The 26,855-nt window shown below is 37.6% G+C and overlaps 3 protein-coding genes and 1 long non-coding RNA gene across 13 annotated transcripts; 2 read left to right on the top strand and 2 right to left on the bottom strand.

Annotated features, from left to right (window-relative positions):
- Nucleotides 1-2,406: 2,406 nt before the first annotated feature.
- On the bottom strand, nucleotides 2,407-9,087 carry tm4sf5 (transmembrane 4 L six family member 5). Its single transcript, XM_051429538.1, has 5 exons — nucleotides 8,732-9,087; nucleotides 7,284-7,364; nucleotides 6,477-6,616; nucleotides 4,298-4,490; nucleotides 2,407-2,918 (listed from the first exon to the last, which is right to left on the bottom strand). The coding sequence occupies exons 1-5, from the start codon at nucleotides 8,903-8,905 to the stop codon at nucleotides 2,901-2,903; spliced, it is 606 nt and encodes a 201-aa protein (XP_051285498.1). The 5' UTR covers nucleotides 8,906-9,087; the 3' UTR covers nucleotides 2,407-2,900.
- Nucleotides 9,088-10,301: 1,214 nt separating this feature from the next.
- On the top strand, nucleotides 10,302-19,707 carry zgc:103586. Of its 10 annotated transcripts, none has more exons than XM_051429170.1 (6): nucleotides 10,302-10,420; nucleotides 11,674-11,766; nucleotides 17,522-17,638; nucleotides 18,482-18,593; nucleotides 18,682-18,739; nucleotides 19,469-19,707. In XM_051429170.1, exons 1-6 carry the CDS (start codon nucleotides 10,414-10,416, stop codon nucleotides 19,580-19,582), a joined length of 501 nt encoding a protein of 166 aa, XP_051285130.1. In that variant the 5' UTR covers nucleotides 10,302-10,413; the 3' UTR covers nucleotides 19,583-19,707. The 10 variants fall into 10 exon arrangements, with proteins under 10 accessions (XP_051285130.1, XP_051285126.1, XP_051285124.1 ...); XM_051429171.1 differs by lacking the exons at nucleotides 10,302-10,420; nucleotides 11,674-11,766 and adding exons at nucleotides 13,574-13,698; nucleotides 14,818-14,910; XM_051429166.1 differs by lacking the exons at nucleotides 17,522-17,638; nucleotides 18,482-18,593; nucleotides 18,682-18,739; nucleotides 19,469-19,707 and adding exons at nucleotides 15,136-15,186; nucleotides 15,277-15,480; nucleotides 15,599-16,108.
- On the bottom strand, nucleotides 16,364-20,649 carry LOC127379512 (uncharacterized). Its single transcript, XR_007888318.1, has 2 exons — nucleotides 20,503-20,649; nucleotides 16,364-16,802 (listed from the first exon to the last, which is right to left on the bottom strand). It is a non-coding gene; the product is annotated as an uncharacterized LOC127379512 (long non-coding RNA).
- fis1 (fission, mitochondrial 1) lies at nucleotides 20,086-23,134 on the top strand. Its single transcript, XM_051429174.1, has 5 exons — nucleotides 20,086-20,231; nucleotides 20,737-20,869; nucleotides 21,756-21,832; nucleotides 22,032-22,137; nucleotides 22,247-23,134. The coding sequence occupies exons 1-5, from the start codon at nucleotides 20,187-20,189 to the stop codon at nucleotides 22,348-22,350; spliced, it is 465 nt and encodes a 154-aa protein (XP_051285134.1). The 5' UTR covers nucleotides 20,086-20,186; the 3' UTR covers nucleotides 22,351-23,134.
- Nucleotides 23,135-26,855: the final 3,721 nt, after the last annotated feature.

Genomic DNA, 26,855 nt, shown 5'->3' with positions numbered 1-26,855 from the left:
TATACAGTGTTAATCACCTGTAGTTTATCATTGTTACCATGATGATGAAAGTCACCTGACTATGACGACAAAGGTCACTTGAATTCCTTCCTTTCCTGTATGTCCAAATAGACAACATTACACATTATACTACAGGCAAATAACTCCAGGAAGAGCGTACCTTTGGAAAAACAGACCTTCAGAGCAGAAGGGTTTTGTCTCCGTCGTGATTGGATTTAGCTGCTGGCTCATTTAGTTATATGGAATTACCAAGATCATTTGTGCAATACATTTTGTTTTAGCTTTACCTAAAGATATGTGTCAATCTCACCAGCTAGCTAAAGTTATAGTCTTCCTGCTTTAACTGGCTAATTAAAAAAAAACAAAATTTTGACCAAATATTTAGTTTCTGGCTCTTGCCTTTGTAGGGCAGATTTTGAGGGTGCCTTCTTTGTGCGGGACTTCATTTAACCAACTGGACTTAAACCTCTCAGCCCCATGCAGAGCAAAGCTAGTGAACAGCAGTTTGCAGTTTGACAGTTTGTCTTGCTCTTGCTGCTGTTAAGGAATGACGGACACAAGTGACGCGATGTCTTGTTGCTAATGTGTGGTCCAAGTGTAAAATATCATGTTTCAGGGGTGTATGATATTATAGTGCCAGTCACACGGGTGCTGTCAGCATCTTTAAGCAATTGTTACCTTAGCAGAAATTGCTATTAGACCTGACAAAGAAGCTTTGGCGACATACTTTTTGGGCTTTTATTGTGTGATCCTACTATAAAATGTCATTTTAATTTGGCTGAATATCAGTGCAGTGTGCTGAGCGGTTAAATCAAGTCAATTTATCTATAGCGCACATTCAAAAACAACACTAAGATGCTTTTACCAGAGAGGTGTAAAAGTACAATTACATAATTGGAAAGTTAGTTTAAAAAATAATTTGTACAACTCATGACAGAGTTGTAAATAAAATTGCTTGCAGACCTGCTGAGTGTACCTGACTGTGTACTTTGTGGCTGGGCTTGGATCATTCATTGCATGGTTGACATAATTATTGGGTGGTGGACACTGCTGAGCTATCACTTACGTGTGTCACACTTTGTGCCACCGGTTTCAGCATGACTGTTGCTTTTAAATTGAGGCCGCGGTTGTTGGTGTGCTGAGGAGATTTCAAGGTACAGACGGGAAAAGTGAGAACAGGGACAGCCTAGTTCAATTAAAAGCTTTTATCATCAGCAGATTTCATTTTGTACCATGCTCTGTCCAAATTCTGTTTTCGCTAGTCTGGTCCATACTGGCTGCTTCATGTCACCCTGTTTTTCTCTTTGTTATGTCAGTCAAGCCTGAAAAAGATCAAGCAGAGAGAGGAGGGGCTCAATTTTGGGAAATGGGCACATTTCAAAATAATGGCCTCACCACTGGGTCTAACCGAATGCACAAGGCAAATATGACAGAAGAATTTTTTGCTCGAATGACTGCTTTTTGTTGTTATTCCCTCTTGTTCCTCCTCTTTTTTGTATTTTTGGAGGAAGCTCTCTCTGTTGTTCAAGGGTCCCTCATCGCATGCACGCACTTACATCAGTGTTTGTCCGCCATGTCATTAAATTACCCTTTCTTTGCCTCTCTGGTTTCTTTCAGAGGGGCTACGATTTGCATGAGAAGTGGCTGAGAATGGGCCCCCTTCCCGTTTTCCTCCCTTTGTCCAACCATTCTTTTATTCCAAATTCTTCTCACTTATGCTCCTTCCTCGCTTTGTGCTGTGCATTATATAAGAGAGCTGCATAACACAGGCCAGTGAGTTAGCTTGGATGGTCACGGTGTTGTGCACAGGCATTATTTCCACACTAACATCATTTCCCCTCCCTTTCCTGGAAGTTTGTGAACAGTTTGAAACAAAGAAACACTTTTCTAAAATGTGTAAGGAATTGGAACCAGGTTGTTACTGAAAAGGTGTTTAAACACAATAAAACGTGTCAATGTATTCACCTGTAGTGGCAGTGACTTTGGCTTTAGCTTTGAGCAACAGCTTTGGGTTATTTGGTCTCTCTCAAGAGACTTTGTGTGTCTATATTTACCTGGGTGCAGCTCTGCAACAGGCTTTTAACTTTAAAGTTAGGTAACAATTACCACGAAGAAGCTCCATGGCAACAAAAGATTATGAGCTTAACCTGCACCTAACAGGCGCTGCTGGTCCAGATCTTGGACTGTTTATGCAGCTGCAGTGTCTACTGTGTCCACAGGGGGCATTCTGACCTCTGACCTTGTCTCTACGCACAATAATCCTGTTAGATCTGGCTGTCTGGCTGCATGGGCACAGCATGAGGTGAGTAATTGACTAGAGAACATCCACAACTGGAGTTATAGAGTGACAGAGTGGGTGCACAGGTTTCCGTAAATATCAATGCGGGCAAAGTTCACATAAAAAAATTATCAAGAAAACAAGTTTTTAATGTTGCACAGAACTGATATAACTTCTCTGACTTCACAAATTATGCACAAATCCAATCATTAAACATGGCTAAATAGTACATAATCGGTCATGATCTCTTGTTGTGTTGTCACATTCACCTGATGTAGAGGTACATAAAACGAACACATGTAATTATTTACAATTATGCCTTGATCCTTGTATGTCATACCATTTGGAGTTCAATATGGAAATGACTAGATTTTAATGAAGAATTCAATCAAAAATAAGTCAATACACAAAAGCCATCAGCTAGAGTAAAATTCATACAATAATGGAGTAAGGCTTTGATTTTAAAAAGCCATCGAAGACACAGACTTCGTGTGGAACAAAAGCATTAAGTATCAAAATAAAATCTCAACATGTTTCACAGAAAGGAATCCCTGAATATGGACTTTGTGAAACAAAAACTGCCTCCCGACCTGAAGTCACAACGGGGCAATCTTCTTCACTTTCACAATCCGGCGTCATCCTGCAACAGGACAGAAGTCACATGTTTATTTCATGTTTGGGACAGGAAGCGAGCTCTCAGATGACTGACAGAGCTGTTAATATATATGAACATCATGTTAATGTGCAGACATTTGTTGATACAGTACACACAGATGTGTCCTTCCTGAGAAATGTAGTTCAATGATGAATTATTCTTTGGATATGTGTAAATCCTGTCCTTCGAATCAACTTATGTCACTTATTAGTGTGCATATGAAATGTGTCCACATGCACGTCAGCAAAAACCTTATTTTAGCAGTCCTCAATATATGTTCAACCATGTGTGAAATCTGAGCTTAATCTTCAACTTTGGATATTTCTGTTCAAAAGTGCAAAATGATGTCTTGTCTTCAGTTTTCCAAGCTGGCAGTTTATTTACTGTACATTAATGGAGTCATCATATAGCGTGGTTTATTATTTATTTTCAGTGAACCTTAAACACACTGAATAAAAAGAAGTAGGACATTGTTTAAGAAAGTTGTAAGATATGATGGCTAGAGCCCGACCGAAAATTCACCAATTACTGATATGGCAGCAGATTCAGTGAGTTTTTGAACTGAAATGAAAATAGACTGATCTTGACTGCAAAGGTACTCAGAATGGTGCTTTCTTAAACAAATAACTTTATTTAAGAATAAAGTTAAATCCTAATATCTTAAATCTTCAGAAAGTTAAATATTTAACGTGTTAACATATAGGCTATATTATATATATATAGAAATTAACATTGAAAATAAAGAATATTGGCCAATATCGGCTGATAATATTGGGGAATATGGGGGAAAAGTTAATCTGGCTTTATAAAGAGATTTAAAACCATCCTATTCCTTTAAAAGAAAAGTTAAACATTTTGGGAAATAACACATAAGCAAAGCCAGTTACCTTAGATAAGCACAAATACTGGAAACAAGAGGAAACAGCTAACCTGGCCCTGTCCAAAGGTAACAAAATCCACTGACCAACACCTAAAGCTGACTGGTTAATGCATACAAAAGTGTAAAGACGACACAATGTCCCAATGTCAAACTATTCCTTCAAATGAATGGTGATCAATTTTCCTGTTTACTGGCGCAACTCCCAGCCAATCTACCTGCTTCCTTGCACCCATATTATCAACACAGGATCAAAACTACAAAACTTTTTCCCTTTCCTGTTTCCTCCACCAGTAGCAGACCTCATAGCATCCACAATTGCAATCAAAACAGCACTAAAGCAATACTAGGAAACTACAATAGGGCAGAGTCACTCCCCAAGCATCTAAGAATAGTTTGCTCTCTCCCAGTAACCAAACCAGAACATTTTGTTTGTCCATTCTGATAATCGGTTTACTTAAATGATTTTCAGGATTTGTTCACCTACATCTTTGCTGTCGCGACAGTCCCCGCAGAGACATCCCAAGCATCCGTTGACCACCTGGATGCCACACAGCACCAGCTGCACCACGCCCATGGACAGCAGCATGGAGAAGAGGACGACGTGCCACATCACAATGTTCTTAGGGCTCTCGCAGACTGTCCACAGAGTCTGGTTTACAAGGTAGCTGCTATTACCTCTGCAAGGGAGAACAGCAGTAGACCATTAGCAATGTCCAAGACACACACGGCATTAATGAAAAATATGTGTATAGAGGGCCAAGTTTGGGTGCAGGAAGAAAAAGTGTGATGACTGAGTTGAGGAAAAATGTGTCAGTAAGACGGTGAATGGAACAAGTGAGAAGTGGAGAAAGAAAGCACATGGAAAGTAGAGAGGAGAGGAACTGAGAGAGCAGCTTTTTTTTTGGAGGAAAGTGACATTTAACGAAATGATTAATAGTGGAAAATTAGAGGAATGGGTTGACCTTTTGGGAAATACACTTTCTAACTTCCTTGCCAAGAGTTAGATAAGAGGGTTGATACCACTCACATGATGGTTTGTCTAGTACCAGAAGCCATTTAGCTTAGCTTAGCACAGAAACAGTTAGCCTGACTCTGTCCAAAGGTATCTACCTACCGGTGTAAATTTTGGACAGAGTCAGGTCATCTTTTTGCCCCTGTTTCCAGTCTTTGTGCAAAGCTTAGCTAACTGGCTGCTAGCTGTGGCTTTATTTACCATACAGTATGAGTGTGGTATCCATTTTCTTACTCGCTACAAGAAAGTCAATACGCATATGTCCAAAAATGTTAAACTATTCCTTTAAAACAAATCATTGTTACTGAGAAGTCCTGAAACATTTACATTTACGTCAACTGGGAAAACCCCATTGGCTGCTGAAGATCAAACCGCTGATAAATGGACCTTGTGGTGAAATTGTTTAGCCATGTGAATATTTTGAAAGACAAGACAGGGACGAAGTCTAATATTTTGCAATCTGATAACACTGATAAGTTTCTTTATGTGTTGGAGATTAGGGCTTCAAATGATTTTCCATTATCAGTTAATATTTCCATTATTTATTTGATTAGTTGAGTCATAATTTTGTCTTTAATTTTATTTAAACAGGTAAGTCCAACTGAAGTTGAAACCTCTTTTGCAAAGGAGACCTGGAAGTTTGAAAGATAAACTAAAAACACTAAAGACTAAAATAAAGGAGTCATAGAGTTAATACACAGTTTACAATAGTCTAGTAAATTCTCCCAGAGATATTAGTTTCCTCATTTCAAAGTCCTATTGCAGACTACAGCAGAAAACATGAAGCCCTTCTTCCCCATTTTTTCACTTACATTACAGATAGACAGTAGATTGCAGTCCAAAACGGAAAGATATTCAACTAGTAAGGATATAAAAAATAGTATTGTTGGAAACAAACGTTCTGCAGATTGACAAATCTGTTAATCAACTGATCGTTTCGGCACTATTAGACATATTAGGACTAAAGTATGTTCACTGTGTGCAGTAGAATAAGCAATAAACAGGATATCAGAACCCTTCATAGAAAAATAAAAAAGAAAAAGGGGAAATTGAGGTTTGCTGGAGGAAGGTCAATCTGAGGTTGAATATTAATATCCCAACATCCATTGTGTAATTAAACTTGGTTCCCTCCCTGTGAACATTGGTGCCCTTTAAACTGCTGTCATCGTAACATACGTATTAACAACTGCCCCAGTCGCCTGATGGACCTCTATCAGGTGATTCGCCTAACCTCGTAAAATGTTTCAATAGTGCCAGTCGTGTTCTCAACGGAGCATGAGCACTTTGGCCTTATTTTAACTCATATAGTTTTGGGTCCAGCAAGAAGCCAAAGTACAGTAGACTAGACTAGAGCAACTGAACACAAGACAGAGAGTGCTGGTCCAGTCCGCCACCTACTGGATTTTTACAAATGTTGCATTTATTTTATTTATTTTTATACTGAAGAACTGAAACTTTTCTGCAGCTCTAACAAAGACAGTATGGTTGATAGAGATAACAGAGAAGGGATACACTGCCGGCCTAAAAGGAATGAGGAAGGGCTTGCAATATGAGGATGCAAAATACTTGTCAGGCACTATTAGACACTGGGGATATTCTACAGCATCACCAACATGGTCAGAAAAAAACATATTGTGTGAGAAACACTCACGTGCCAAGGTTTTCAAAGGGGTATGTCCATTCACCGTTCACCAGACACTTGGGTCCAATAGCCAGACCGGCTGAGGCCACACTGGTGCAGTAGATCGCTCCAACCAGACCGAAAGCAGACGAGAACACGGAGTTCAGCATCTGAATGAAAGATAAGAAGATAGATTGATGCTGATTCAATTGCAAACCATCACATATATTCGCTTGGAAAAAAAACCCAAATGAAGATCTTTTAAGTGATCACATTAGTAAAGCATAGAACAGAAATATCTACAGGTGGCTTTTTTTAATCAATCTAAATAAATGTATTAAAACGGAGGAAGACTCAATGGATGGAGTTAAGATTTTCAAGGTTGAGGTGGAAGATTGACACTCAACAAAAATGAACATAAAATCAATTTAATTAAAATTTGAATATTAAATAGAGTTTAAACTAATATCAAACTATAAAATTACAAAATAAAATACACAAATTACACAAATTAAAGGCAGATTAGACTGCTTTTCTTTGCTGACCTGCCACAACTAGCCAATTAGCAGTTTGGTTCCTGATAATTAAAGAGAAGTGAAAACTATTGAGGAGATTCATAGCTCTGTAAAGTATATTAAACAAAAATGTACTTTAAATAGTAATTCACAGTGCAGTTAATATAAATAAAGTAATAGTACTGTCCATATTTGGTGACATCCACATTATTCTAGTTTGTCCTTCCATTTTTGGTATGAAATCGCCCGGCGCCTTTGCCTTTTACCACCCATCATTATCAGTGCAGTCCCTACACTGACATGTAAATCTCACTTTACTCACCCGGCAACGGTTGCCACAGCAACCTGTTCCACAGCAACCCTTGCCCCCGGCCCTGATAGCTGAGCAGCTCGGGCACAGCATCTGAAAAGTTGGAAACAGTTTCCTTTTTTATTTATTCATTAAGCATGTGATATCATACTCTAAGTTATTTTAAATGTGAGCCAGAGTTAATATGTTTTCTCTCACATTTAATATACAGGTGTGTGTGTGTGTGTGTGTGTGTGTGTGTGTGTGCGCATAAATGTACACACATTACCTATCTACACATTTGCATTTATGTGTGTGCCTGTGTGTGTGTTCTCTTATCTCCTAAACCAAATATTGGTGAATCCTGAATGGAGTTGTCTTGTTCCAGGAGGCAATGACATCCACATAGGGAAAGGAAAGAATTCAAACTTCCTGGTCACTGTTCCAAACTAATATCACGGTGATTAAGACATGTCTGACAAGACTCAAAGGTCTTCGATTTATGACTTTTGTATTTTTATGAATTATTTATGGCCCTGTCAACCTTTAAAATATCAAGATAGTGTCGGTGGAGACATTGGTAAGGAGGAACAGGGGAACAAACAGAGTTTTAATCTCTTAACGGTCAAAGTTTCCCTCCAAGTTCTTTCTATTAAAAAATTTTTTTCACACTGTCACACATACAGCGGTGGAGGTAATATTTCCTTTACTTAAGTCAAAGTAGCAATACCACAGTGTAAACATTCTCCATTACAAGTACAAAATGTACCAAAAGTATCAGAAGTCAAAGTACTCAATGCTAAAAAATGTCTGGAAAAATTAGTGTTATATATGTAACATAAGTAATGTATATAATCATGTTATAGTAGTAGTTTTAACATTGTATTAAAGTGTAAGTTGCATTTCAACCCTGGATGTGGGTTGACATTGAGCTCATTTTTTGTATATGTTTGGGGAGTTAATCTTTAACAATACATCATTCTGTAAGTTCATCATATGTTTTGTATGTAACATCTTAATTTATACAGTATAGCTGACAAATTGTAGTTCATCGTAAGTATGAAGTAGCATCAAATGGAAATACTAATAAGTACAAGTAGAAGTACCTTAAAATTTTACTTTATACTGCTCATTTCAATGATTGTTAAAGAAAAATCTAATGCTGAATTTAATATTACATTTTTTAGATACCTGACATCCTATTCATTCACTCATGTTTCCCTGTAATTCAACATGAAATATTTTTTATGTTTAAACAGATTATGAATAGAATTTTAGTTAAAGTTTTGGCCGTCTGGACTCCTTTAAAAATAATAACATGAAATTATTGGACAAAATATACTTTAAAAAAGTTTTGTCAATCAATCATACTCAATAAAACTATGAGATTTTACAGGTTTACACAGAGCCGAGTTAATGACTGAAAAACCCAATAAAACAAACAATAAAACATCAAATACAGATCGTAACGCTTTACTCACAAAGAGGCCTCCTCCGATGAGTCCCCCCATGAGCCAGACCTGGAGGGAGATCTGATCATTCTCCAGACTCTTCCCGTCGGGGAAGAACAGCAACAGGTTGGCGATCATGCAGATGAACGCTGTGGGCAACAGGATCAAGCCCACCAGGCGGGCACATTTCCCCATACAACACATGTTTTGTTTTTTTGTTTTGTTTTTTTAATTTAATTTTCTGCTCCTTCTCCTTTTCTCCTCTCACTACGAGTTTGATTTCCTCTCTTTAAGGTAGAAGGAAGTCGGTGAAGTATGGGCGAAACAAAAAAAAGGGAGGCGTATGAGAAGCTAACCCCTCTCACACTGAAAGTCAAACACAGCCAGTGACAGTTCGAGCAGGAAGGAGGGGGCGGTGGGGGAGCAAAGGCCAAGTATTGGTGTGGCCGGCTTGTAATCTGATTTCAGACCTGTGTGTCTTCTCATGTGCCTCAGATAAAAATGAAAATCTTCAGTTTTGAAAGACTCTCCTCTACAAGTTAAAACATTAAACCTAGACAAACTATAGAACACAGACGGGAGGGGGGTACCAGGGTGTGTGTGTGTGTGTGTGTGTGTGTGTGTGTGTATAGGGGGCTCTATATGCAACTGGACGCCCTTTGATACCTGCTCATCATGCTATCAGTGTGTTTTGTTCTATTTATGGCCCACTACAAACACAAGAGAGGGCTTGGCCTACAGTTTGGCTTAATAAAAGCTCTGTCAACCACAGATATAAAATCTAACCAACCGGTACAGAATGAGGTGTAAATTAATGAGCTTGTGTCTGTGCTTAATTTAAAGCATCACAGATATGAGATGAAACGTCACCGCCTTTGGTTAATTAGGAATCAGCTCTACTTAAGTTATCCTTCTACAGATTTCAGTTGTGTTTCTGTAATACCAACCCTGCAGGTATCTGGATTTAAAGAAATGTGGGCTTTTATTTATCAAAAACTGGAGAAAGCAAAAGTGACTATTTACTAAATTGTGCCCTAAAAGAGCCCAGCAAAACTTAACGTGGCCTTATCATACAGCAAACTGCAACAGAACTGAGTGACTTAAACTAATGACACACATAAGGGGCAAGAACCAGAGGGGCGTAAGTGCAATTTGGAGCGAAAATTAGTTATATATATTTATCAAATGCAAGCTATTTCTACTGACAAAAGGGAGGCAGGAAGTCTTTGTAGTACAGGACTGGCTTATTTCTGGGAGCTTTGGGGAAATATAGTGAGGTTGCAATGTGTAGTTTTGCTGTGCGCTGAACTTCTACTGTAGTGTGTACTGTGCTTTTATTCTGAAATCAGGGCTGTAACAATCATCTGAGATGTTCAGGACATGTCCTCAATTTTTTGTTTTATCTTGACATTTTCCACAAAACCGTTCCTTTTGTGAGGAAACGCATCTTTTCTCATACCTATATGTTTCATGCTACTCAGTAGACTCAGTAAATTAAAAAATCCCAGAAGAAGAGTACTTTCACTTTCATTGCATTGTTGCAAGAATGACATGACATGCCATGCCATCCCATAACTGGCTTGTCCTGTTCATTGTTGACCACAGTATCAAAAAGCTGCTTGTAGAAATCCCCAGTTGTTCCTTTAAGTGTCTAGTGCACAAGTTGAGTTGTTTGGCGAAGCATTCAGGGAGCAGAAGCTTTTTCAGCTGCAATGGCAGGCAAGTGTGTTCTTGTTTAGTCCATAAAAAATATACTTAATATGCTGCGACTGTGAGTGCAACCTGTGCCAGATGTATCAGGCGATCTGGGATAAATTTGAGCGACACATACGATTACTTGAAGAATACACTGGTGTCTCAAATAGGGAGTAATACAATGTCAAAGTCAGTGAGTTGGTTTAACAATTGGTCATCTTTTGAGTAGTATTGATCTGTGTGGCATTTATTTCATCTCAGGATTATGTGTGTGTACTTGAGTCTGAAAGAGCTGTGCAACAGTCCTACATTTAATTACATTGAGTTGTGTAAAGCTGTTTGATTGTAAAGTGAATCTATGATTAAAAAAAAAACTAAAAAAAAACATCCAACATGATTCCAATAAATGGTCTTATTGTGTAATATTCACTAACTTCTCTAAAACACACAACAAACAAAGTGTTGTCAGAAACTCGCCATTACTTTCACTTTTGGATTCAGTACCATATGACAACAATAATTATTGTTTGAATTATAAGATGATGTTAATATTATATTTATAATAGTGGTTTAATACCTGCAGCGGAACCACCTAGACATGCATCAGATGAGGTGCTTATTTTCCTTTTACTTTGCATTTTTGCTCACTCATCTTCCTTTCTCCTTCATGTATTTAATGTAAGGATAAATTAAATTATTACATTTTTGATTCCAAACCACATCCTCAATCCAAATTCCAATCCATGGGTGTTTTTAGCTTTTCTAGTGGCCTGGTTCTGGGGATGGAAATGTTGGCCTGTCAGTTTTTTGCCATTTTGTGATCATCTATCTGATGAATTGGCACATTTTCTACAAACAATCATGATCCTTTAAGAATTTATTGTAGTGACTTTGATCCCCTGATTTTTCATCCAGCGCCATCATCAGGTCAAATTCACCTTTTGTCTTTTTGGTTTATGACTAAACACCTGCACAACTGATGACATTCCCATCAGCCTCAGCTGTACTGTTTACCCAGTGTTAATTAGCAAATGTTAGCATACTAGCAGGCTGAACTCAGATGATGAACATGGTAAACATACAGAAACTGTGGGTTTATTTTGTCCCTGCGTGCAGTTTGCTCTTCCTGCCAATACTTTCTGACAACAAAGGGAACTCATCAGTCTGATGTTTTGTATTGAAAGGGGTTCATTAAATATGAAAGATGTGTTCTTTCAGTGATCATATAGTAGAAACTGGGGGAGAATAATGCCGGCTTTATGCTGTTTGCTCTCTAGCCCCACCTACAGATCGCCCTGTGACAATAACTGTGGCTGCATTATGGAGGGCTCAACTGGAACCCCCACCACCGAGACCACCAAGACTATCAGGTAATAAAGACTCTAGATAAAGATAAAGATTTTATTTTTGGTGCTCAAATTTCTCAATGCAATTTAATTCACCAGCAAAAAAAAACAATAAACGACAGCTTCAACAATTTCTATAAAGTTAAATCACTACCTTTAAATCTTGGCTATTTTTTAATGTAAAAAAGTTATTATATGACTCAAAATGAATTTCACATTACCAATTAAAATCTATTTTTATCCAATCTTACCCCTCAAGTTGCAGTCATAGTTGTATGGACTGTCCTAACTCTGGCACAAGTCATCTTTGGTCAGTATCCTCGGTCTTCAGCACGATGCTTGTCTTTCAACAACCCTCAGCTTTGTAACCACACATTGCTCATGTCAACCATTTCCACAGGCGTCGTGTATTTCAATGACTGCCCTCAGCAACCAAACATTCCCAACTACCTGTTAGGGATGGCTCTGTTAACCCTGCTGATGATACCATGTGTGACCCTCCCCTGTGAGAGCGATGCAGCTCAGCCTCGCGGGCACCCCAAAGGTTTCAAAGCGTGTCTGATGTGTTTATTATCCCTGTGTATCTTCATATGGATACTGGCAGGTAAGGATGAAACATATCATGATTTCTAGAAGAGGATTAGTTCTTTTAATTAGAAAATACTGAACATTTTCTTCCAATAGATTACAACTGAATGTTTTTATCCCATGCTGCACCTGCAGGTGATGTGTGGGTCTTCTCAGTCTATCAGCCCAGCTATGATCGATCAGCAGCTGATGGTCTTTACTGTGATAAGACCCTGTACACGTTTGCTTTCTGGAATGCAGTGTGGGAGACTTTTGGTGTTTGGGTCCAACTGGTCAAACTCTGCAAAGGACTGCTGTGTTATGTGTTCATAAGTCCCACACCAGCAAACAGAGACTTTTATGGGAACGTATGAGGCATGGATTGGACATTTATATGCAGCATCTGAGCAGACAGGCTTAGAGTTTCATGTGTGAGAGTGTGTGTGTGTGTGTGTGTGTGTGTGTGTGTGTGTGTGTGTGTGTGTGTGTGTGTGTGTTATGGCAAATAATTATTATTTTCATTATCAGGTTATTTAACTACTTGTTTGGTCTGTAAATAACAACGCCTATCAAAACTTCCAAATACTTGCAGATTAATCAAGCATGGTGGGAAATTAGCACAATTTTAGCCAAATTCTGGTAAAATAGGAAAGTTGCTGATAAATTTCAGACACAAAATAATGATTAACTATTGAGATGCTGATGATTTTTGAATGTGCAATAAACTAATCAATACATTTTCTAATCCTTCCCACTCTAGTTGTTTCCCTCTAAACTTGGTCATTGTTGTTGTATGTGTTGTTTTTCTGTTTTACACTTTGTCATTTTTTTAATGTTACAGAGATATGTAAACTTTTCAGACTTACTTTATGTTTATTTATGTGCTATTTCATCTATTTGTCTTACTTGTTTATGTAATATTCGTTTTTGCTGGAATGTCAGTTTTAAATAAATGTTCCTGGTTTAAGTTTTGTGAAGTCTTTAGTATTTTTAATTTGTTTTTATTTTGTGTGTAAATGTGTAGATTTGCTGTGCGCTGAACTTCTACTGTGCTTTTATTCTGAAATCAAGGCTGTAACAATCATCTGAGATGTTCAGGACATGTTCTCAATTTTCTGTTTTATCTTTTATCTCAAACCTATAGGCTTCAAGCTATTCAGCAGACTCAATAAATAAAAAAACTCCCAGAAGAAGAATACTTTCACTTTCGTTGCATTGTTTATTTTTTATCAAGAATCACATGACATGCCATCCCATAATTGGCTCGCCCTGTTCATTGTTGACCACAGTATCAAAACAGCTGCTTGTATAAATCCCCATTTTTCCCTTTAAGTTGAGTTGTTTGACGAAGCATTCGAGGAGCAGAAGCTTTTTCAGCTGCAATGGCAGGCAAGTGTGTTCTTATTTACTGCAAAAAATATATATACTTAATATGCTGCAACTGTAAGTGCAACCTGTGCCAGGTGTTTGAGGCGATCTGTGGTAAATTTAAGGGACGCATACAATTACTTAAAGAATACACTGGTGTCTCAAATAGGGAATAATACAATGTCAAAGTCAGTGAGTTGGTTTAGTAATTGGTCTTTGTGGCATTATGTGTGTGTACTTGAGTCTGAAAGAGCTGTGCAACAGTCCTACATTTAATTACATTGAGTTGTGTAAAGCTGTTTGATTGTAGAGTGAATCTATGATAGTCTCAGTCTGATTGTGTAATATTCACTAACTTCTCTAAAACACACAACAAACAAAGTGTCGTCAGAAACTCATCATTACTTTCACTTTTGGATTGAATACAATATAAGATAATGTTAATATTATATTTATAATAGTGATTTAATACATGCAGCCCGACCACCTAGACATTCATCAGATGAGGTGCTTATTCACTTTTACTTTCCATTTTTGCTTACTCATACTAATATATTTAACCTAAAGATAAATTAAATTATTATTTTTTTTATTCTAAACCACGTCCTAAATCTAAAATCTAATCCATAGGTGTTTGTAGCCATGCTAGTGGCCTGGTTCTGGGGATGGAACAGTCAGTTTTTTGCCATTTTCTGAAATATCTGGATGTCTATTTGATGCATTGGCATATTTTGTTCAATTTATTGTAGTCACTTTGATCCCCTATTTTTTCATCCAGCGCCATCATCAGGTCAAATTCACCTTTTGTCTTTTTGGTTTATGACTAAACACCTGCACAACTGATGACATTCCCATCAGCCTCAGCTGTACTGTTTACCCAGTGTTAATTAGCAAATGTTAGCATACTAGCAGGCTGAACTCAGATGATGACCATGGTAAACATACAGAAACTGTGGGTTTATTTTGTCCCTGCGTGCAGTTTGCTCTTCCTGCCAATGTTTTCTGACAACAAAGGGAACTCATCAGTCTGATGTTTTGTATTGAAAGGGGTTCATTAAATATGAAAGAAGTGTTCTTTCAGTGATCATATAGTAGAAACTGGGGGAGAATAATGCCGGCTTTATGTTGTTTGCTCTCTAGCCCCACCTACAGATCGCCCTGTGATATTAACCTTGGCTGCATTATGGAGGTCTCAATTGAGACCCCTACCACCGAGACCACCAAGACTATCAGGTAATAAAGACTAATTTTATTTTTGCTGCTCAAATTTCTAAATGCAATATAATTCACCAGCAAAAAAACAATAAACAACAGCTTCAACAATTTCTATAAAGTTAAATCACTGCCTCTTTAAAACTGTTTAAATCTTATAATAACAATTTAAAAAGTTATTATATGACTCAAAATGAATCTCACATTACGAATTAAAATCTATTTCATCCAATCTTACCCCTCAAGTTGCAGCCACAGTAGTACAGACTGCCCTAACTCTGGCACAAGTCATCTTTGGTCAGTATCCTCGGTCTTCAGCACGATGCTTGTCTTTCAACAACCCTCAGCTTTGTAACCACACATTGCTCATGTCAACCATTTCCACAGGCGTCGTGTATTTCAATGACTGCCCTCAGCAACCAAACATTCCCAACTACCTGTTAGGGATGGCTCTGTTAACCCTGCTGATGATACCATGTGTGACCCTCCCCTGTGAGAGCGATGCAGCTCAGCCTCGCGGGCACCCCAAAGGTTTCAAAGCGTGTCTGATGTGTTTATTATCCCTGTGTATCTTCATATGGATACTGGCAGGTAAGGATGAAACATATCATGATTTCTAGAAGAAATTTTGTTCTTTTAATTAGAAAATACTGAACATTTTTTCTAATAGATTACAACTGAATGTTTTTATCCCATGCTGCACCTGCAGGTGATGTGTGGGTCTTCTCAGTCTATCAGCCCAACTATGATCGATCAGCAGCTGATGGTCTTTACTGTGATAAGACCCTGTACACGTTTGCTCTCTGGAATGCAACGTGGGGGACTTTTTTTATTATGGTCCAACTGGTCAAAGTCTGTTATGTGTTGATGAGTCCCACACCAGCAAACAGAGACTTTTATGGGAACGTATGAGGCATGGATTGGACGTTTATATGCAGCATCTGAGCAGATAGGCTTAGAGTTTCGTGTGTGTGTTATGGCAAATAATAATAATCCTTCCCATTCTAGTTGTTTCTTTCTAAATTTGGTCATTGTTGTTGTATGTGTTGTTTTTCTGTTTTACACTTTTTTTCTGTTAGACAGAAATATAAACTTTTCAGACTTACTTTATGTTTATTTATGTGCTATTTCATCTATTTGTCTTATTTATTTATCTTATTTTATTTTGTAATATTGTTTTTGTTGGAATGTCAGTTTTAAATAAATGTTCCTGGTTTAAGTTTTGTGAAGCCTTTAGTATTTTAGTATTTTTCATTAGTTTTTATTTTCATTTAATTCTTATTATTTTCCAGAGAGGGTTTGCTCATTTCAGTTTAGTTTTGTAATTGTTTAAAATGTTTAGTTTTAATCAGTTTCACTATCATTTTTCCATTATAATATGGGGGGTATTTGTCAGTTTATAATAGGTATTACAAGACAAACACATCAACTCATGCCAGTCTCAGTAAACATTAAGCACCAGTGCATCCTCATGCTTGTTGATAATATATTTTTATTTCAGTTTAATTTGTATACAATATCATTTCAGTTAGTTTTCATTAGTTTTTTGTCTTTTTTTCTTTGTTTTCAATCTAGTTCAGTATAGAAACCTTTATTTCAACCCAACTTTGTAGTTTTATGAAGTGCACCAATTAGGTTATGATGCGTTATTCTGGTTGAATTTCAGTTATATGGGCTTTTTTTGGGGTGTTTTTTTTTTTTTTTTGTCATGGTGACCGTTAGTTCAACATCCCCCTTTTTCTTCTCGCCAGAAACTTCACACACAAGTAAGGTTCCCTCTAGTCATGATCATTGACAGTATATATCTCATGACCGTCCAGTCCAATAGGCTGTTTCGGGGTGAACTCCGCCTCGTCTGGACAGTGGACGGATCGAGCAGCAGCAGCAGCAGCAGTCGGACATTTCCCAGCAGCCTTCAAAGAATATACAGGAAGTCACAGAAATGTTTGCATCCTGCAATCCTTAGGCTTCTTGTAGTTTGCGGACCACGCTCAGATATATAAATAAACTTTATTTGTATTAACCACACGAGATATGTTTGTTAACAGATTAAACCTTCATTGCACAACATAAAGCAACAATTTAAACAAGTTAAATATTAAAATCACACAGGAAAAAAATCAGGGAAACGTGGTGTTTGTTGTCAAAACTGAGAGCCAATCAGCTCTTAGATCAGCCAGGCGTTTCCCATCACGCCCCGGGGGTGCCCCTGGGTCTTGCAGTCGATGGAGAGCAACTAACCGGCATGCATTGTGCGGCGATCGCCGGTGATCGATTCTGCGCAGATCTGGTCCCCCCCCCAATAAAAACTGTTGGATGACGCTCGGTTCAACCAGCCAATAACGTCGAGGTAAACAATGCGCGTGCAGCTGTCCTCGCTCCTGTCGTCCAACCTGGTCGGGCTGAAGCCAGAGTACATTTTAAACATTAACACAGCTGTCACCCATGTGAGTTTACCAGCTGTAAAAAGGTGACACAGTCCACAGCTGTCGTCTTCTGCAATGACAGGCAAGTCCACCTCTCTCTGTGTGTCACACTCTAAGCCTTCCCTCACCACCGTCACACTGTACATGTGAATCATTCTGCTGTGCTTTGTTTTTGTTGAACCCTGCTGTTTTTCCGTTGTGTGCAGATACAGTTAAAGAGCTTGTTTCAAAGTGCCTGCAGGCCCGGGACATGGCATACTGTCCGTACAGCCGGTTCCCTGTCGGTGCCGCCGTATTAACGGCAGATGGCGCTATAATCACAGGTAATAATGGTAATAAGCCGTCAAAGTAACTGGACAACTGGGAAGAGCAATGGTGGAAAGAGACTTCTGCTTAATAAATGTTATATACTGCTACTACAGTTAAAGTCAGTACTTACTCTACAGACTTAAATGTTCATTAAATAGTTTGCATTAAATGAAACAATCAACATCAAGTGGTTGAATTAACTAGTTATTTTTTAATTCAGGACTTTGTGTTTTTAGTGGTTTTATTTAATTAAAGTATATGAAAAAGTATTCCACCACTGTATTATACTCTAAACTGGCAATGCAGTGGTGGAAAGTATTCTACTTTTTACATATTTTTTACTTGTTCACTGTTACATATCAATACTTTTTATCTGTTCTTATACTTTTCCTTCTTATCTTATCTTATCTTATCTTATTTTTAATCAGATTCTGATTGTCTTATCTTAGCTCACAGAACAATTCTGAGGTGAAGTATGATTGTATGCTTTATATACAGTGAATTTAATTACTCAAAAGTATATTTAAAAAAGTAAATAAAAGGTTCACCATATATAGAATAGTTAGCTGCATGTACACAAATACATCAGTAATAATACAGTAATATAATATATTAATAATATATTGTGAGGTGCCAATCTGATGCAATAATAAGTGGTTTTTTAGCTCAATTAAACTTAATACAAATAACACTTTTCTGAACAGAAATTATAAAGTGGTTCATGAAGCAAGGTAGAAAAAATATATGAACAAAATATGGAAATAAGGAAAGTCACGTGTACAACTCATAAAGTAAAATGTATGAAATGATTTGATTTAAAGAGTCCAGAGTCTAATTAAGGATTTGTGTATTTTCAGGCTGTAATGTGGAGAACGCCTCCTACGGTCTGACAGTGTGCGCCGAGCGGACGGCCATCCAGAGGGCTGTGGTGGAAGGACACAGACAGTTCACTGCCATCGCTGTCACATGGTGACACTCTCACTATCAATGATACATTAAGAGCTTCAAATAGCACATATTCTCAGACATTCATCCCCTCTCCCTCTATTATCTGTAGTGATATCAAAGACCGCTTCGTTGGGCCGTGTGGAGCATGTCGACAGGTTCTTATGGAGGTGAGGCTTCTCTTTTATGACCAGTACAATCAATCATTATCATGTGATCAGAGAGCGATACACTGCAAAGCTTTCCAGGTTATCAAATTATTTTTGTCTTTAAGTGTTTGTCAGTGTGTATTTGAAACAGGTTGAAATATTTTTACTGCACTTGCAGATTTTGTTACTTTAAAAAAAATGATCTACTGAATTAAAGACAAAAACGAGAGGTCGGTTTTTGCAGTGTATACAAACCAGGAACATTAACTCTTCTTTATCAGACCCATATTTGGGTATTGCAGTAACCTGTGGGTGTATTTTACAGGAACGTTAAACATTGATACTAATAACCTAGCACAGTAAAACGATCCTCATAAAGTATAGAGCAGCATTGTTCTGTTTTTTTCTCTCCAATCACAATAAAACTGTTTTAGCAGGGGTCGAAATTCAGCAGTTTCAATAACAAACAAAAACAGACCATAAAACTATCACTTTTTTTAGATTAAACTTAGTCTTTGTTTGATAAAATATAACAATGCATTTGCATACTGCAGTCGGGGCAATAGCTGTTGGACACTGGGGTATTTTTTAAGGAAATTTGGGAAACTGCAAATCTTTTTTGGTCAACAAAAATAAATAGATAAAGGATTTAGGTGAAATTTTGTTATTTTTGGGTGTTGTGATGCTATCTATACCTTGCATGTTTGCATTTTCTCCTTCCTTACGGTGCATTTATCTCTGTCTCACCAGTTTGGAGCAGACTGGACTGTATACTTGACCAAGCCAGATGGATCTTACAAAGAAACCAGCCTCAGTGAACTGTTGCCTCTAGCCTTTTCCCCAGCCCACCTCGCAAAGAACTAATGAAACCTCAACAGCATCTTTAGACGTCACTGTTTAGTACTTTAATACTTTATAGCTGCATTGTCTGTTTTATTCAATTAACACTGCAAATTAGGAAAACAATAAAAACCTATTCTTCCCGTAAACATGTGTGATTATTATTATGACCGCGATTAGAGGGGTGAGACTTTAGAATTGGTAATGTGGGATAAAGTGCATATTTTGAGTCATGCGCCTCATGTGAGCTGTTACGTCTTTTATTTATGATGTCTTATTTATTCGTCCTGTACAGCACTTTGGTCAACTTTGGTTGTTTTAAAGTGCTTAACAAATAAAGTTGGATTGGATATAATTACTTTTGTGCATAGAAAAATAGCAGAACTGTAATTTCTTTTATTTTTTGTGATAAACTTTATAACTTTGTTTTGAAACATTCTGTACAAATAAATTATTACTATCATTATCATTATTATTATTACTATCATTATCATTATTATTATTATTATTATTATCATTATTATGATTATGCAACAGGGACGTCACCAGAGAGCTCTAAAGATGACGTCTCCAACATTTATGTCATGTGATTCGAAAGTGGGCGTGTCCGAAATCAGTTTCCGGAAACATGGAGGCTGTTCTGAGCGATGTGGTAGCTCCCGAGGACCTTTTAGTAAGTTTTCAAATCATTAAACCTCTTTATTTCGTAAAGAAAACATACATATTAACACAGGCGGGACACACACTGAGGCTCTTACAACATATGTTTGTTTTTAAATGCTAAAACCTTCCGTAAAAAGCGACGTGTAGGAGGATACTTTGTCGCGTCACCTCGCTAGCTAAATGCTAATGATGATGGTGTTTGATCGCTGATCACTGGGTTATCGATTATGTCCGCTTATGGATCAGTCGTGCTAATGTAATAGCTCGGGAATTATACGTACTTTTACGGACTTTAACGTCATCACTGTTGGAGGTGGACTGGTGTTTTCCGCTCTTGTTTACTCGGGAAATGTCGCACAATGAGAGTTTTATCTGCAAACACAGAAACACAATAAGTGACATTTGATATCAACAAAACAAAGTGTTTCTCTGTTCCACTGCCTTCCTGTACTGATGAGTCACTTATACACGTAACGCTCGCTTCATGTGGGTCTGTTTCTGTTTTGTTTTGGCAGAAGTTTGAGAAGAAATACAACAGTGAGCTGTTGAAGGGAGCCGTCTCCAAAGAAACCAAGTTCGAGTATGCTTGGTGTCTGATCAGGAGTAAATACACAGAGGATATCAAGAAGGGAATTGTGCTCTTGGAAGGTGAGTTCATTAATAAATATATATATATATGTTTTATTGCTGTATGTTAAGTTCACAAGTTCAACATGCAAAGCACTAAATCAGCCAGCTTATATTAGGTCAGAGGTCAAATTCTTACTTGACAACTGAATCAGTTTTGTTTGCGAACACACTGAAACATTACCTTGGTGATTATTACAGCATCATCTTTAATCTCTTCTCCATAGCTGTAATTTAAATATATATAAAATGCTGTAATGTATTGAGTTCCCTGCAGTGTAACAGCAATAATTAATAATAATAATAATTAATTAATAATACTCGCTTACTGAATGTTTGACTATTAAATTAATCAGGAATTGAAAATATACGATCTTTTAGTTTCTAATATTATTTAAAAAAACAACTGGTTGATAAGTAGCACTCCCTACAGTACTTTATGTGTTATTATCATGGCTGTATCTTAAGATTATTTTCATTATCAATTATCTTCACGTTGTTTTCTAGATTAATTGTTCTGTAAAATAGACTAAATAATTTCTTCCCAGAGCCCAAAGTGACATCTTCTGTTGTCTTAATGTATCTGAAACTAGAGCTAACAGTCCAAACCCCAAGGTTATTCCATTTACCACCAAAGAGGACTAAATGAAACCCAAAAATATTCACATTTGGGAAGCCGGGACCAGGAAATTTTGGTTAATGGACTATTCAATAAATCCAAAAATATTAATTGTCATGCACTCAACAATATAAACTTAATTTTTAGACAGGATGTTAGTTAAAACCTGTATAACAGACATGGCAGCTTCACTGCAAAGTATTGATTGCTATAACATATGAGCTTGTATTTTTTCACAATTAAATTAAATACATTTTTTAAACAATCACTGTTTTTTTTGTCTTGTAGAGCTTGTTCAGAAATCATCCAAGGACGACTCCCGGGACTTCCTGTTCTACCTTGCAGTGGCCAACTACAGACTCAAAGTGAGTGTAATGTTTCTAAAGTCAAGATAATATTGACATTGTTTAAATGTGGGATTTTCTACCTGAGCGTTTCTTATCATTTCTTTATGGAGTCTCACGCTTTAATGCTAAGTCATTTACCTTACATTTGATTACATCATTTAAAATGTGTACACATCTGAGAGTACTTTCTATTTCCTCTTCCCTGTTCTTCTCCCAGGAATATGAGAAAGCCCTGAAGTACATCCGAACTCTTCTAAAGAACGAGCCGGGCAACAAGCAGGCTCTGGAGCTGGAGAAACTCATCGTCAAGGCTTTGAAGAAAGGTAAGAACCAATCTTTGTCGTATCATAATAACAGACTTTTAGCAATTATTTGACCATGTTGTCGGAGTGAATAAATACAGAATGCCGACACTCACCTGTTGTTGTCCAGATGGCTTGGTTGGCATGGCGATCGTCGGAGGAATCGGCCTTGGCGTGGCCGGTTTAGCGGGACTCATCGGCTTGGCTGTGTCAAAGGGAGCTGCTAAATCCTAAATGGATGTGAGACGACATGTCTTCGTTTTGCTGGACTGATACACTGACCCTTCCCCTGAATAAAAAATAAATAAAAGTCTATGGCGAAAGCTTGAGGGATGTAACATTTTGGAGTTTGGTTTGAAGTTGAATATATATACTACAACACATTAAAGGGTTTGAATAATGAGTGCATAACCTGATTTCACATTTTAACAGGGCTGAGATTCACCATACTCATGACATTACTCTATCACACACCCTTGCATGGCACTTTGTTATTATTTGTGTAAATAAATTAAACTAGTCGAGGTGCAGCTCAATTTTATGTAAATTCTTAGTTAGTATGCGCCTCAGCCTAAAGTTGACATTTACATTTTGTAAAAAAAAATAAAAAATCCATATAAAAGTGCAGTTGTAGGTCTGTAACTGTTGAATTATTTCTGACATGAACGAATGCATTGTTAAGGAAAGTGTTACTAGTGCAGTAGGAAGTGTAGCTTGTAATGCCAAAAGCAACAGTGTGGTTTGTTTGCTGGCGATGTCGCAGTGACTGCCATACTGCTGCTAGAGGGCTGTACGTCCAGCTGCTGTTGTGGAGGCAATGAGGAGATGTTTTCATTTACTTTGGACATGAGGTTTCTTTTCATTTGTTCTGAGTATTTTAAATTAAGGGAGGCAACGCGCTTATTGGAAATGAAATACCTTTTGTCATGTAAAATGCATCCTCTAACATTTATCTGTGCTACATTTAACGGGTTGTGTTATCCATCTTGTTAAATAAAATGATTTTGAACTGAGAGAAGATTTGTGTTCTCTGGAAATTATTGTTGAGCTGTTCACTGACAACTGAGTCTTGGAGTTACATACGCACAGATATGTATCTCTTTTGTAAGAGAGAGCTGAGTACAGGAAAATAAATACTAACAGTCAGAAATGCTGACACACCAACAGCATCAAAAACAATCAGACATCTGCAAACAGGTACAAACCGCCACATTTATACTGCTTGTTTTGTCCAGCCAGTAGTTGGACAAAACATGAAAAACAAGTCTCCAAATAGTTATACGTTCATTTTCTGTAAACTGAGAACCTGACTAATTGTTTCAGCTCTAACTGTATAAGCTGTTGGGTAGTTTAATCTCCGGCTGCTCCTGGTCTAGCACACTACAAAATAAATGAACGGTTACTGTTGGTTGGTTGTTCCGAATAAAGCCAATCTAACCCAATTCCATGGTATTTATATGATTTAACAACTTAATAAGTGAATGAATGTCACGAAATTCTTCATAATAAGACACATTTTTATCAGCATTAAGTTTGAGGCAGCCTGAAATCTAAACATTATTTATGAGCTGAATGCCTACAAAACTGTATCATCTGCATAAAAAAGGACATCATGTCTTGTGTTTTTCACTGTTAAGACCAGGAAAGTGATTTCCATTTATGTAAACCATTTATTATTTCCATAAGGATCTTTTGTTGATGGAACAAAGTCCGCTACACAATTACATTCTTATCACTGTCATTATGTGATTATTAGATTTACAATGAGGTTTTTGGTGGATGCTGTGTAAGAGAGTGCATTATGATCTTTATGTAAGGGTCTTTAGCGCTCTAAGATTGGGCCGTGCATGTTTGAACAGAAACGTGCCTGGCCTAGTTATAACTCGCCGTCGATCCTCCTCTTCATCTTGACCCGCGGGGAGATTGAAGTCGCTGTTTTACGACAGGAAGGCTCATGGAGGCTATCAGTTGTGTGTGGCGTTATCAGCCTGGGATTGTCACTCATTAACCCGCCTGACAGGACCGAAACTCCCCAGGGACATATCCATGAAAGCAATAATGCTCTTTGGTGTGAAAGAGGTGAACAAGTGGGTAAAGGAAAACAGAAAACCAGACATCAGGATGGGTAGACGTTTCTAAGAAAAATTTATCTAATATCCAAACAGAATATACACTTGAAAACGACCCAAAGCTGGATTTGTTTTCAGACTCATCCCACGTGCAGTTTAAACACACTAACATCAATGATTCATTAAAGCCAGTGTAATTCAGATCAGCTTCAGTGAGTTTCAGTTACAAGGGCCAACGTTCATTGCGCATCCCCTGGTTTAAACACATGGCAGAAAGATATTAATGTGTAATCACCATGAAGAAAGGGAATACGACTGGGAACATGGTGTAAGTTACACCCTGTATTCATGTCATCTCACAGTAATTTGAAGTTACTGTATAATCCAGTAGAACAGCAGTTTATTGCGTCGATTTATGGCACACAGACAGAAACATTTGACTTTTGGCATAATTTTATATGCAGTTCCTTCATGGACTGAATTGTATCCTTATATTTTGTTTGCATAGCATCTCAGCCTGAAGAGATAAATAGGAAACACTTTTAGAGATGTTATTGCTGGATACAATCATATTAATTTATTTGTTGTCTCCTAGATTTTGCACCAGCTGCAGACAAAAACAATCTTATAGGGAACACCAACAGTGGAAAAGCAACATTTTGTGGCTTTTAGGAGTGGAAAAAATAGCTTTTAAAGGATTGATATGCTTTAGCAAGAAAGAAATTCTTTCAACAACATGTCACTGTCAGCATGGTAGCGCCATCGCTCTACGGGTGGTCTGTTAGTAGGTCAGTCGGTGCACCACTTGTTCCAGATTGAAATATCTCTGCAACTACTGGATGGATTGCTATTAAACCCGATACACACATTCATGTTTACCCCAGGAGGAATTTGTAGTCCTTTTGGTCTCTTTCTATCATCAATAACCGAATACCTGCAAAACGTTTGATACCATCAGCTAATGGGCGAATTAGCAAACGTTCACATGCTAACAATGTTAAAAATGTTAAAGCCCCATAACACTTGGTTTGAAATCTTAAGTTTTCTACGCAATATTAAATATTCCTGAATAAACAATATTTTTAGTAAACAATATAGAGTTCATGAACCCAGATAATCTGCTGCATCAGGATTGTGAGGGTGTGGTCTTCTCAGATATAATTGAAAGTTGCCTAGCAACATAAGCAACAACCCACCAACAGTGATCACGTTTTGATTTAAATATCGCTACATTCTGATTGGTGCAAAGAAGTGAGTGACATCCCCTTTTTTCTAACAGAGCGCTTCAAACGCATAAAAACAACATCGAAACTGTTCTGGACCCCTATTGCTCGTAACCATAAGCCTATTGAGAAAATATCTAATATAATATAATAATAAATATATATAAAGTACAACAAACTTCTGAACACACTCTGTCCACTTCATGATTATGAAGATATATTACTATTGTTGTAAAATAATAAAATATTTTTTTAATAAAAGACTACATCGCAAGCTAGAAGTTTTCCATCTGTTGTATTAATCTAATTCTGTGCAGTCCTCTGTGTCTCATGCTCATCCCACCTCTGTTTAATGAGTTATTTTCCTGGAAAGCACATGGAAAAGTTATGGGCTTCATTCCAGGAATCACTTTTTAAAAGTCACATAAACTTTGTTTTCACAGACGAAGCCACTGTGACATTTGCATCTAACAACACAAACTCATCAGCAGCCTACGTCCCTGCCAAGTGAGTTGTAAAAATGGGCTTTGCAAACAGCTCGGCCATAAAATCAGACATTTACGGCGAGGCAGGATCCAGTTTTCAGAGGAGCTCAGGTGAAAGTGAAGCAGATGAGCAAGACCAATGACTTTAGATTTACCTGCGGTTTGAATTTCTGCCTTCTGTCATGCATGAGCTCTGCTGAGGAGTATTTTAATCTGATTATCTCTTTTTAATTAATTCTTATTTCCAGCAAAACAGTTGCTCTGTGACTGAGATGAAGGATTTTACGCTTGACGATGTGAAAACAGTGTGAAGAATTATCGCCTGAATCCGCACCTTCTCCCAGCTTTATGGAGCTTTATGCTCACAATGGCAATGTCAATATCCTCATGTTATGTATTATGTTCACCATGTTCACCATCTTAGCATCCTAACATTTGTAAATTAGTGCTGAACTGAGGCTGATGTGAATGACGTTAGTTTTGCAAGGATCAAAGTACTAGGCAGACAACCACCCACCTAGAGCCGAAGGGTCTGTCCGAGGTTTCTGTCTCTTAAAGAGAAGTTTTTCCCTGCAGCCGTCGCCAAGTGCTTGCTTATGGTGGGAACTGTTGGGTGTCTGTAAATAATGTTATAAGGAGTACGGTCTAGACCTACTCTATTTGAAAAGTGTCCTGAGATAACTTCTGTTATGAATTGGCGCTATACAAATAAAATTGAATTGAAATTGAATTGGTCATATTTAGGTTTGTAGAGAATGGCAATCCATCTTATTGACCACAAATATCAACCTCACGGTGGCGTTTGAGGTGATCTCAAGGGTTTACTGATGTCATTATGGTTCATACTCTGGGTAGCATGAACATTTATACAAAGTTTGACTGCAATCCATCCAATAGTTGAGATATTTCACTCTGGAAGTGTTGGATCAACAGATCAACATTACTTTCCACAGAGCCATCTG

The sequence above is a fragment of the Dicentrarchus labrax genome, unplaced genomic scaffold, assembly GCF_905237075.1.
Source record: "Dicentrarchus labrax unplaced genomic scaffold, dlabrax2021, whole genome shotgun sequence".
NCBI classification, from domain to species: Eukaryota; Metazoa; Chordata; class Actinopteri; family Moronidae; genus Dicentrarchus; species Dicentrarchus labrax.
Note: the sequence above shows the minus strand (reverse complement) of the source record. Positions and strands in the feature narration are given on the sequence as shown.

Bases quoted from the DNA above. Each gene is read 5' to 3' on its own strand.
- tm4sf5 (XM_051429538.1), bottom strand. From the start codon at position 8,905: ATGTGTTGTATGGGGAAATGTGCCCGCCTGGTGGGCTTGATCCTGTTG. The intron at 7,365-8,731 runs GTGAGTAAAGCG...CCAACTTTTCAG, and splicing joins TCATCGGAGGAGGCCTCTTT to ATGCTGTGCCCGAGCTGCTC. The intron at 4,491-6,476 runs GTGAGTGTTTCT...TCTCCCTTGCAG, and splicing joins CCCTTTGAAAACCTTGGCAC to AGGTAATAGCAGCTACCTTG.
- zgc:103586 (XM_051429163.1), top strand. The intron at 11,767-12,001 runs GTAATAAAGACT...TTACCCCTCAAG, and splicing joins GAGACCACCAAGACTATCAG to TTGCAGTCATAGTTGTATGG. The intron at 12,053-12,142 runs GTCAGTATCCTC...CCATTTCCACAG, and splicing joins TCTGGCACAAGTCATCTTTG to GCGTCGTGTATTTCAATGAC.
- fis1 (XM_051429174.1), top strand. From the start codon at position 20,187: ATGGAGGCTGTTCTGAGCGATGTGGTAGCTCCCGAGGACCTTTTA. The intron at 20,232-20,736 runs GTAAGTTTTCAA...TTGTTTTGGCAG, and splicing joins TAGCTCCCGAGGACCTTTTA to AAGTTTGAGAAGAAATACAA. The intron at 22,138-22,246 runs GTAAGAACCAAT...GTTGTTGTCCAG, and splicing joins CGTCAAGGCTTTGAAGAAAG to ATGGCTTGGTTGGCATGGCG.